Source organism: Pan troglodytes, chromosome 9 (genome assembly GCF_028858775.2).
Source record: "Pan troglodytes isolate AG18354 chromosome 9, NHGRI_mPanTro3-v2.0_pri, whole genome shotgun sequence".
Classification (NCBI taxonomy): Eukaryota; Metazoa; Chordata; class Mammalia; order Primates; family Hominidae; genus Pan; species Pan troglodytes.
In genome coordinates this window covers 126,230,466-126,242,444 of record NC_072407.2, presented here as the reverse complement: position 1 = coordinate 126,242,444, position 11,979 = coordinate 126,230,466, and the positions used below count along the sequence as shown (strand labels likewise).

At 37.4% G+C, this 11,979-nt stretch overlaps 1 protein-coding gene across 1 annotated transcript; it reads right to left on the bottom strand.

Moving 5' to 3' along the window:
* Positions 1-1,518: 1,518 nt before the first annotated feature.
* LOC466827 (olfactory receptor 10D1B-like) lies at positions 1,519-2,451 on the bottom strand. Its single transcript, XM_016922398.1, is given in 1 exon segment — positions 1,519-2,451. A coding segment is annotated over 1 exon segment (933 nt).
* Between the last annotated feature and the right edge of the window lie 9,528 nt (positions 2,452-11,979).

Here is an 11,979-nt window from a genome sequence, read left to right as displayed (position 1 = left end):
ACTGACAGATATGAGAAGACTGAAACTCTGCTTCACTAACCACAACAAAAAAATCATCTGGGATTCAGACCTACATTTGCTCAACAAATGAGCTGTTACTTCTGTATTGTCCATCCCCAACTGGCCCTTTTTTGTCCTCACCCTCCCTGAACCTACCTGACTTTTGCTTTTGGAAAATGCTTGGCCAAAACATATTCTGACACAATGGGGTGATGACATTGTCAAGTCTGATTCAAAACATAGAAAAGTGAGGACTCTGACCCTGCTTGAGATAAAGTTTTTGCATGGTCAATGGTATTTGAACTGGGCGTTGAATGTTGAGAATGAGTTTGTCCAGCTGAAGACTTGAAAGAGCACTGCAGGTGGAGAGAATAAAAGGCACGGAGCTTAAGAAAAGTGAGCAGGAAAAAGTGCGCTCCCTTCAAAAGCATGGATCTGCTCACCACCCTCATATGAGGTCCAAACAAATGTTGTATCTGATTCAATCTAGCAGATTCCTTGACTGAACTCAGCAGATTCCTTGACTGACCTCAGATCCTGAAGAGAGTCAAAAGGAAGGGAGACTTGCCTCTGCCTTTCCCTCCTCGGCACCCCCTTTTCTTCCCATAGTCCCCTTCTTTCCCATCACCATCTTCTCACTGCTCTTCTTCCCATCAAATTGCGGTCTGAATTGTAATAGCACATTTCTTATGTTAAGCTCACTAGGAAGAACAAAGACATATAGGTGGGAGAAAACTAAAGTCAAAGCCTTTGTGTAAACTGCGTATCCAAAACCATAAAACAGCAGCTTGGACTTTGCAATGCCCCATGTCTGTGCTGGGGATTACACAGCCAAACTCAAATTTTCTAATACTAAAAAACAACAGAACAAGTTACCCGTCACAGACTCTTTTTTATCTACCCTCTCCACATTGTCTTTCATCTACTGTTTCAGCACCAGGCCAAGACTTGCTTATAGGTCTAAGACCAACAGACAGGCTTTATAGGTGACAGAGTGCACTAGTGCCTCGGATTCATCCATAAGAGACCTGCCTTACATCCCATCCAGAAGTTCTTTTATTTTATACAACTTCTTTATGCTTGAGAAGTTGCAGGATACCACCTCCATGTAGTTGAACCTCTTCCATTTTTCTGCAACTTCTAGACTATCAAAGGAGGGTTTATTTAATCAGTGCTGACATTTAATGGGTCAATTAGAAAAAACATGCCAGTGAAGACAAAACAGTGCTAGAGTAAGGAGAAAGAGGAGAGAAGGAGAAGATGTAAGGGCAGAAAAATAGAAGAGACAATTGAAGAGAAGGTCCAGAATAACTTGCCAAGCAGGAAGAGATAATTTTTCCCAGACAGGATAATTTATTAGTTACCTCACCTTGAGTCATTCACTTCATGTCTTCAAGTCTTCACTTTTTCACCTGTAAAAGGGGGCCGTGGTAATATCTGTGCTCCTTATTGCACAAAAGGAAACACCTTTTGTAATTATTGTGGTGTTATTAGTGTTAAGCTACGGATCCTTCTCTATCACCTCCCAGGAAGGAAAGCTACTGGCTGCAGAACCTTTCTCAGAGAATATTTAACTTCCTTATTTCTCAGACTATAGATCAAAGGATTCAGCATGGGGGTGACCAAGTTATTCAGGATTTGAACCGTTGCATTAAGCCAGGGATTGAGGGTGGGCTGCATGTAGATGAGAACCACTGGCATAAAGGAGAGAAGGATGGCAGTGAGGTGGGTGCTGCAGGTGGAGAAGGCACAGCGTCGGCCCTCGGCAGAGCGGATGTGCAGGATGGAGCAAATAATGCAGCTGTAGGAGGTGAGGATGAGAAGGAAACAGCTGAGGGGCATGAGGCCCACACTGATGAATCCCACCATCTCCAGGGCTGAGGTATCTGCACAAGCCAGCTTCAGCATGACTGGGATATCACAGAAATAATAGTCCACCTCATTGGGGCCACAGTAAGGCAATTGGAAGGTGAGAGTGGTCAGAAAGATGGCCTGAATGCAGCCAAAGAATGAGGTCCCCATGGCTAGGATGATACACGCTCTGTGGCTCATGATTATGGTGTAGCGTAGAGGGTGACAAATGGCAACAAAGCGGTCGTAGGCCATCACCGTGTACAGGAAACACTCAGTGCAGCCCAGGAAATGGTAGAAGAAGAGCTGGGATGCACAGCCTGCATAGGAGATGGCTCGGCTGTTCCATTAAAGATAGCACAGCATCTTAGGGGAACTCACAGAAGGGAAAAATATGTCAAAAACAGACAGCTTGCACAGGAAGAAGTACATGGGCGTGTGAAGCCGAGCAGAGGAGACAATAGCCAGCAAGATGAGCAGGTTCCCCATAACGGTGAAGATGTAGAAGGACAAAAACAGGACCAAGAGCATAGTCTCCAGACCCTCCATGTGAGGGATGCCCAGCAGGATGAATTCAGTCACCACCGAGAGATTCCTCATCTTTGTCAGAGTGTTGGACTTCAAAAAAGAACACAGGTCTGCAAAGTATGAATACTGACATCAAATCAAGAAGCTGTCTGATAGATGTCCCGGCTTCATGTTTTAACATTCCACAATCAACCTTCTTACGTAGGGGCAGATCTACATAAAAATATGAGGATGATAAAAATTCTTGACTGTAGTCTTTAACTTTTGGTTTTGGCCAAGCTGGACTGAGGTCACCACAGCCTCTTTCTCACAGAATACAATTAAAACTCTATATAAAATCACAAAAGTTATTTGCCTAAGAACTCTGAAAAGCAAACAGAAGAGGCAGATGGGCAAGAGGAGACAAAACCTAGAGGAGAAACCCCTACAAATATGAATTTCTACTACATTTCTCCTCTAATCTTGTAGTTTTGAACGGAGGGTGGCCAAAGTTACAGAAATGAGTAGGGGCTGCTCAGGATGCTGAAACCCCAATAGATGACCCATGTTTTTCACTAGGAAACCTGATAAAAGAGGCCTCTGTGATCAAAGCATGTGAGGGAATTCCTGCATTGTCTCTCTCTCTTTTTAATTCCAGCTGTGTCACAAGTCTTCTCAATTTTGAAACTATGAGGCAATAGCATGAGAAACAAAAACTTGGAGATAAACTCCACTTTCTGAATAGAGGATGCCAGCATGGAGGAGTGTGTGTGTGTGTATGTATGTGTGTGTGTGTGTGTGTGTGTGTGTGTAAAGGGATCGACAGGGGAGACTGGTGCATATTTCTTTAGATAAGAGAGCTGGGGAAGGAAACAAAGCCAGAGCTCACTCCTAAGCTGTGCATGTGTGGAACAGACCCAAGGAAGTATCACAAAGGCTTTAAAAACTGAACGACAATTTGAAACACCACCCAGGTCTTAGACTGACCTCTGCGTGGCAAAATCTCATACTAACTTCTGAGCGGTACATTTGAAAGACAAACACGATGCGGCATATTAAAGGCTTTGAAAATTGTACTGACATTGGAAACATTGCCCATGGAAGGCAAGAGGAGCTACTTGTCTGATGCTATGGATTGACAATGTGTTAAAACAAACAAAGAAGCAAACAAAAATCAATATTCTCCAGAGAATTTTAACAGGATCTGGAGTCTAAATAGCATAACATGAAAAGTGTCCAGAATGAAATCTGAAATTATTTAGCATACAAAAAATCAAGAAAATGTAACCAATTCTCAACAGAAGAGATGATCAACAAATACCAACCCTGCGATTACCCAGATATTAGAATTATCAAAAATATTAAAGCATCTGTTATGACTGTGTTCCATAAGGTATAAATAAACAAATTTAAAATATATGCAGGAATAGAAGTCCTCAGCAGACAAATGTAAACTATAAAAAAAGGAACAAAGAAAACATTTAGAACTGAAATATAGAATTAATGCTTAAGAAATTAGAAATATTTAACATCATACTGGGAGTTCTAACTAGTGTGACAAAAGAGAAAAAAGGCAAGAGGATACAAAGTAAAAAATGAAACTTTTTCTATTTACATACAATATGTTTATCTCCATAATAAATCCCAAGGAATCTACAATAAAAGCTTCTAGAACTAATAAGGGAATTTAGCAAAGTCACTGTATGCAAAGTCAATATACAAAAATATGTTATGTTTCCATATATTGGCAATTAAAAATAGTAAAGCAAAAGTAAAACGAATATATCATTTATAACATCACCAAAGTACACAGTTTTGAGTCTAGTAAAATATGTGCAGGATCAGTATATTGAAAATAAAACATTAATGGAAGCAATCAAAGAAGACATATATAAATGGAGAAACAAACTGTGTTTATGGATTGGAAGACTCAATATCGTTAAGAAATCAATTCTACCTAAACTGTATCATCAATGCACTCTTGATCTGAATTCCAACAGAATATTTTTTTTTAGATATTAAGAAGACAATTCTAAAGTTTATATGTAAAGAATAATTATAATAGACAGACGCTTTTGAAAAACAACAAAGTTTGAGGGCTCATACTACTAGATTTTAAAACTTACTATAATGCATAATGCTATGTTAAATCAAGACCATGTGGTATTGATGGTATCGATGAAGGGACTCATAGCTCAATAGAACAGAACAGAGATCCTGAGAACAGAACCACACATATATGGTCAATTGATTTTTGAAAAATTGTGCAAAGGCAAGTAAATAGAGAAAAATGGTCTTTTCAACAAATACCAAATAATTCTGAAACAATTAGCCATTCATATAGTAAAACAAAACGAAACAAAACAAAAACCAGTGATCCCAGACCCATGCCTAACACCTCATACAAAAATACACTTAAATGAATCATACATTTAAATACAAAATCTGAAACTTTAATACCTTTGAACACTCGTGCAGTCCACATAGACCATTGTGGAATTTTCTGCAGTATTGTAAAAGAGAAACCAAGTCACATTATCTGGTTTCCAGAAGAGTGTGGTATCTCAGCCTCAGGAACTCAAATTTGGTGTTTATAGAAGGAGGTCCCAAGGGGGTATACTATCAAGACGTGAACACACTCATTCTCCCTGGATTACTTTCTTCACATACCGTTGGGCATTTCTCATGATGTAGTCATTGGTAGCTATGAGGGAGCAATTAAAGTTAACCACATTTGCCACCCAAAATAAAATAACAATAGTGAGATGCTTTGAAAGAGAAAATATATACACCTCTTCCCAGTGTGTTTGCCTAGAGAATGGACTCCAATCCTGACCCCAAGGGTTCATGGTTCTTTTTGTGCCTGTCTCTTACATGTTTATGTCTTTGCCTATGGTGACATTTAAACACCTGTAATTTAACTGCATCAAAATTTCTGGGAATTTGTAGATATCTACAATTAGCATTACCATTTAAGACAGAATTTAATAAATAATTAACAATTGTTTAGTTGTTATGTATGTGTTCTTCCAGCAAATGCATCTTAAAAGTAACATTAATAAACTAAATACATTCAAAGAAAGATTATAAATTGATAAAGTGGCTCACCGCATATGAAAATGATTTAAAATACCTAACAGTTAATATTGATTGAATATTTCTAAATACTGTGATTTTTTTTTCAAGTTTAGTGTTTTTTTCTTATTTAAGTCACAAAACAAACTTATTAAGTAGGAGAGAAAGACTAAAGCACAGAGAGATTTAATACCTTGATCACACAGCTGGAAAGTGATTGAGCTAAGAATTAAACCCAGATCTGATTCCAAAGCCAACACTTCTCCCCTTCTACTGTGAGAGCTCCCAAGGGATATTTTGTTTAGAGAAGTAGAGACATGACACTTGACTTCAAATACTTACAAAAACTGCTATGTAGATTTGTCGTGTGGTTTTCCATGGTGAAAAGCCAGTAAAAAGATGTGAAACTAATAAAAACTTAGATTTCATTTCGGTATAAGGAGAAAAACAATGGTGAGATATGTTGCCTTGTGAAGGAGTGAGTTTACTACCACTGTAAAGAGTGTAAGCATGGATCAAAAAGCATTCTTTCAGAGAGGTGATAAGGGACATTCCTAATCAGAATGCAAGATTATCCTACATGTGCCCTTTATATTGCTTATAATTTTGAGATCATTTGATTTTATTACATAGTCCATCTTTTCATATATATGTATATTTATATATACATATCATATATGTATATGTGTATATATACATATCATATATGTATATATACATATTATATATGTGTATATATACATATTATATAATATGTATCTATATATACATATTTTATATATATGTATCTGAGTAGGCACAATAAAGCTTAACAAATGGTTCTCTTTGTAAGCAGGTGATTTTCATTCAAATGTGATAGATCTATTCACCTTTAAAACATTACCCTTAGCAAACTAATGCAGGAACAGAAAACAAAATACTGCATGTTCTCTCTTGTAAGTGGGAGCTAAATGATAAGAACTTATGAACACAAAGAAGGAAATGGTCACTGGGGTCTACTTGAGGGTTGAAGGTGGAAGAGGGAAGAGAAGCAGAAAAGAAACCTGTTGGATACTGGGCTTAAGTACCTGAGTGATTAAATAATCCATACAACAAACCCCCATGACATGAGTTTACCTAGGTAACAAACCTTCACATGTACTCCTGGACACTAAAAGTTTAAAACCCCCCAAAACAACAAACAGAAAAACCAATAAGAACTATGAATATATGTATAGCAGTTACCATGGTAACAAATTAACACCATTTTTAATGCATCTTAGAAGAAAAGAAGCACATGCCATGGGGAAAGCCAGAATTCCACTGAAGAAGAGTCCCTTGGGATGGTAGATGCTCATTGGGATACTTTTGTGTATGGTATGTAGCTTAAAAAAAACCCAAAAAATCTCAATTATGTTCAAAATGAATACATACAAGCATTGTACTGATTATTTTATGCATACTAACTCTCTTAGTCTTTACCAAAACTCTGTAAAACAGGTAGTGTTAATTCTCATTTTACATCAGAAAGCCGAGGCACAGAGAATGTAAGTGAATTGAACAAGTATCTACATCTATTGGTGGGTAGATTTGGGTCTCACACGCAGAACAGTAGGAATGCTTTGCTGAGTAGTTACTAATTCTGACTTCCTAATACTCACTCAAAGACAATAATTCTAAATAATCTTATTTCGTATTGCTTTATTTTTACAATGTAATTTTATTTTCTCTTAATTAATTCTCAGAAAAGCCTTGCAAGATTGTTGTAATTTCCAGATAAGGACATTGAAATTCAGAGACTTAAAAACTTTTCTGAAACTAAAAAGGGAAGAGTAAGTTATACCCAAATCTTCTGACTCCATGTTTAGTCTTATTTCTATTACACCTTCACTGTCTCCAAAAATACTTGATGCGGAGAGAAATTGCCCCTGTGTAAGGGAAAAAATATCACTCACAGATTCATGCTTCCAAGTTTGGAGAAGTTTTCCTGGCACCCTTGCAGCCATTAACTGTCTTTATATATTATTATTTTAATAGTTTATGGCACCAGCTTATAGCTCAGGAGAGGAACACGAGTCTTTCAAGATTGTATTATACTAAGTTAATAGGTTGTAGAGCTACAGAGAAGTTTTAGTGCCTAATGATAATCCCCAAGAACATACTTCAGATTATGGTGTAACAAAGATAAATTTGCATCATATTCATTTCATTCAGAAATAACAGCCTATCTCCTTGTTTTACTTCTACTTATGAGTTCAAATATTCAGTAAGCCTGCAGACTTTTTCCCGGACATAAGTGAAATGACCTCACCCACAGAGGTAGATCCCATTCTTTAAATGAAAGGTTTTACCGTTTTTTGTTCGTGTATTTATAGTAACCCCCAATTATTCTAATAAAAATAACTATTCACATACTATCTGTCCATTTGTTGGTGGCGGCGGGAGACTGTCTCAAAGAAACCAAAGTGGAAATAATCAAGCATGGTTCCTTGGATCCTAATACCCCAAAGATTGGTGAATTGAATTTAAGTCAGGAGAGAAAACAACTTTTATGTGATTCAGGATATACATATGGAAACATGTCCAACAAGGGTTTGGAAAGGAAGATTTAGGGTTTACTCTAGATATCATGGCTAAGTCATCCTGCAAAAAGGTAAGTCCTCAACCTCTGAAAGAACATAATGTTCACTTATATCATAGTTCTCCTTCACTTGGGTTTATGGATATGAAGAATTCCTAAGTAACAAAAAGGAAGCTGACACTGATCTGGCTTGATCCTCTTAAGAGACATTATTTTATTATGATTCAAACCAGCACCATAAAGCAGTTAAGTGTAGTGTTTACTGCATAATTCAGAAAAATATTTAACAAAACTTTAAGTATAAAACTCTATTACTTATTACAATACCCATCTTTCTTAACCCATTTACACCTGAAGTTGCAATTTTTTGAATTTTTGCAGTCAGACCTTGGCAATGACCTTCAGCAGTAGGATATAAATAACTCCCACATGCTTAGTGTTCCAATAATGGAACACTGGGCATAAGTGGCTAAATGCCTCCCATTTTGTCATAACAACAAATATGTATCTAATAATAATCTAATTTTGTTGACAAAAAGGGATTCAGAGAAAACTGCTGGTGTTTACCCCTTGAAAACCATCTTCTAGAGTACCTCAGATTTACCAACACCTGCAATAATTTCAGACATATCAGAGTTCCATAATAATTTGTCTTAGGATGCTGATCTAATAGTACAACTTTTTTTAACAAATATCATAAATTATATTGGTTTTATATATCAATTAGAGAGCAATCAGTTGTTTTTTTTGTTGTTGTTGTTTTTGTTTGTTTTTTAAGACAAAGTCACACTCTGTCGCCTAGGCTGGAGTGCAGTGGCACAATCCCGGCTCACTAGAACCTCTGCCTCCCAGGTTCAAGCGATTCTTGGGCCTCAGCCTCCCAAGTAGCTATGATGACAGGTGCCTGCCACCACGCCTGGCTAATTTTTGTATTTTTAGTAGAGATGGGGTTTCACCATGTTGGTCTCAAACTCCTGACCTCAGGTGATCCACCCGCCTTGGCCTCCCAAAGTGCTGGGATTACAAGCATGAGCCACCATGCCTGGCTGCAATTAGATTATTTTCAAGAGGCTATTAATATGTATTCTAAACAACTTTGACCATCACGGAATAAAGATTTGAGAAGGAATATGATTTGACCTAACACACAAACTTCTTCCTAGACTATGAGAAAGCTGGAAGAAATGTTCAAAGCCTTCTGCTCCCCAACACATTTCAGTCCAATTTTATCAGAATATTAAGTCTTGGTCTGGGTCATATTAAACCTCTAGAACCCCTTCAGTGGTTTTGGATACCCTTGAGTTTTTCGTGTGTTAGCTTTCAAATTCTTGACTTAATGGAACCCATGATGATTTATGCATCGTAAGAACAGGAAATAAACACCTCACACCAAGCATCAAGAAATAAACTTTCACAAATAATTTATTCTAGTTAAACCTGTTCATGTATCAAAACAACATTCAAAATTCTGTTGCAGTTCAGTTATTTCTCATTAATATAAATAACTGACCGTGAAAAGCAATTGGCAACTTCTGGTTTCTGGTCCAGCATGTAAGAGCTTCAGGGTAACCCTTTATCCTACCAACAGGTAAAAAGCTGAAGCTCGCTAAACTAAAAAATCATCAACTCTTCTTTGCTCTATCAGAGGAGTGAGACCACAGGAAAAACCACTGTCCCAAAAATTGGAGAAAGAGGTGAATACAGAGAATCATATCTTACTGGAACAGAAACCCATGAACGGAAACCTCCATGAGAACCAGTGCCTGGGGTAGAAAAACCTAAACAGTAATTGATGAATGGTTGCAGGCTCAGTGTGGACAAGTACGAGATTCGAAAACTTAGCGGTATCCAGTTATAGGATAGTCTCCACCCTTTTGTGAGGTTTGCTTCCAGAAGTTTGGCCAGGTTTTCTTTTTTTTATTTTATTATACTTTAAGTTTTGGGGTACATGTGCACAACGTAGTGAATATTGGAGAAAAGTTCCTTAATGCTTCTGGCAGGGGGAGTGGAAAAGGAACCACTTTAAAGCATTCTGAAGAATTCTGTTTTTCTTAGTCTGACCTCAGGAGAAACTATTAAATCAGCACCTAACCTGCTGGAGTTTTATCAGTGCCTAAATGACCTGGGGGAAAGAAAACACCCAACTCCAACCAGCTCTGGCCTTCTATGTGGCAGAAAAACAATCTCACCTCTGACCCACTCTAGCCATTCTGTCCCAATTCAGGACAGGGGAGGAATTGAGAAGCACTTGTGAACTTCAAAATCTAAAGGCAGAATCTCACTAAAGACTGAGACCCAACCATAGGAATATAGAAAGCTTTTCCTTCCCCCACACATTACCACCACATGACTAAAGTCCTATTTCTAATAGTTTCTTTTACTCAGTACCTCATGTCCAGCTATCAAGAAAAAAACTGCCAGACATACCAAAAGGCAAAAAGCACAGATGAAGAGACAGAGTAAGTGTATGAACCACATTCAGATATGGCAGGGTCCTGGATAATTAGACTGAGAATTTAAAATGTGCTTTTATGCTAGGGGCTCTAAGTGGATAAAGTAGACAGCATGCAATAACAGACGAGCAATGATAGCGAAGAGAGAGACATTTGAAGAAAGAACCCCTCCCTCAGTAAAAGCCAGAGATCAAAAATACTGTAACAAAAATGAAGAATGCCTTTGATGGACTTAGTAGTAGTTTGGACAAAACAGAATTTAAACCAACAAAGATAAAAAAACACAAAGAAGAATATTACATAATGGCAAAGGGCCCAATTCACAAGAAGACCTAACTATTCTAAATATATACATACTCAGCACAGGAGCAACCAGATTCATACAGCAATTCTTAAAGACCTACAAAGGGATTAGATAACCACACAATAATAGTGGAAGACTTCAACACCCCACTAGGTATTAGACAGATCATTGTGACAGAAAATTAACAAAGATATTTGGGACCTGAACTCAACACTTGATGAAATAAACTTAATAGACATCTACAAAATTCTCCACCCCAAAACAACAGAATATACATTCTTCTCATCTGTACATGACACATATTCTAAAATTGGTTCAACATACAGAAATCAATAAATGTGGTTCATCACACAAATAGAACTAAAGACAAGAACCACATGATCACCTCAATAAATGCAGAAAAGGCTTTTGATAAAATTCAACATCACTTAATGTGAAAACCCTCAACAAACTAGGCATTGAAGGAACATACTACAAAATAATAAGAGCCATTTATGAAAAACCCACAGCCAACATCATGCTGAACGGGCAAAAGCTAGAAGCATTCCTGTTAAAGACTGGAACAAGACAAGGATGCCCTCTCTTGCCACTCGTATTCAACATAGTACTGTAATTCCTAGCCAGAGCAATCAGGATGAAGAAAGAAATAAAATGAAGAGAGCTAGTCAACTTATCCCTGTTTGCAGATTACATAATTCTATATCTGGAAAACTCCATAGTCTGTGTGCAACAGATCCCAGATATGATAAACAACCTCAGCAAAGTTTCAAGATACAAAATCAATGCACAAAAATCAGTAGCATTTCTCTACTGCAACAACGTCCAAGCTGAGGGCCAACTCAAGAATGCAATCCCATTCACAATAGCCACAAAAAGAATAAAATACCTAGGAATACAGCTAACCAGAGAGGAAAAAGATCTCTACAATGAGATTTACAAAACACTACACAAAGACACAAATGAATGGAAAAACATTCCATGCTCATGGATAGGGAGAATCAATATTGTTAAGATGGACATAATGTCCAAAGCAGTTTAGGGATTCAATTCTATTCCTATCAAACTACCAATGACATTCCACGCAGAATTATAAAAAGGTATTTAAAAATTCATATGGAACCAATAACAGCCTGAATAGCCAAGATAATCCTAAACAAAAAGAACAAAGCTAAAGGCATCACATTACCCAACTTCAAACTATACTACAAAGCTGCAGTAACCAAAATAGC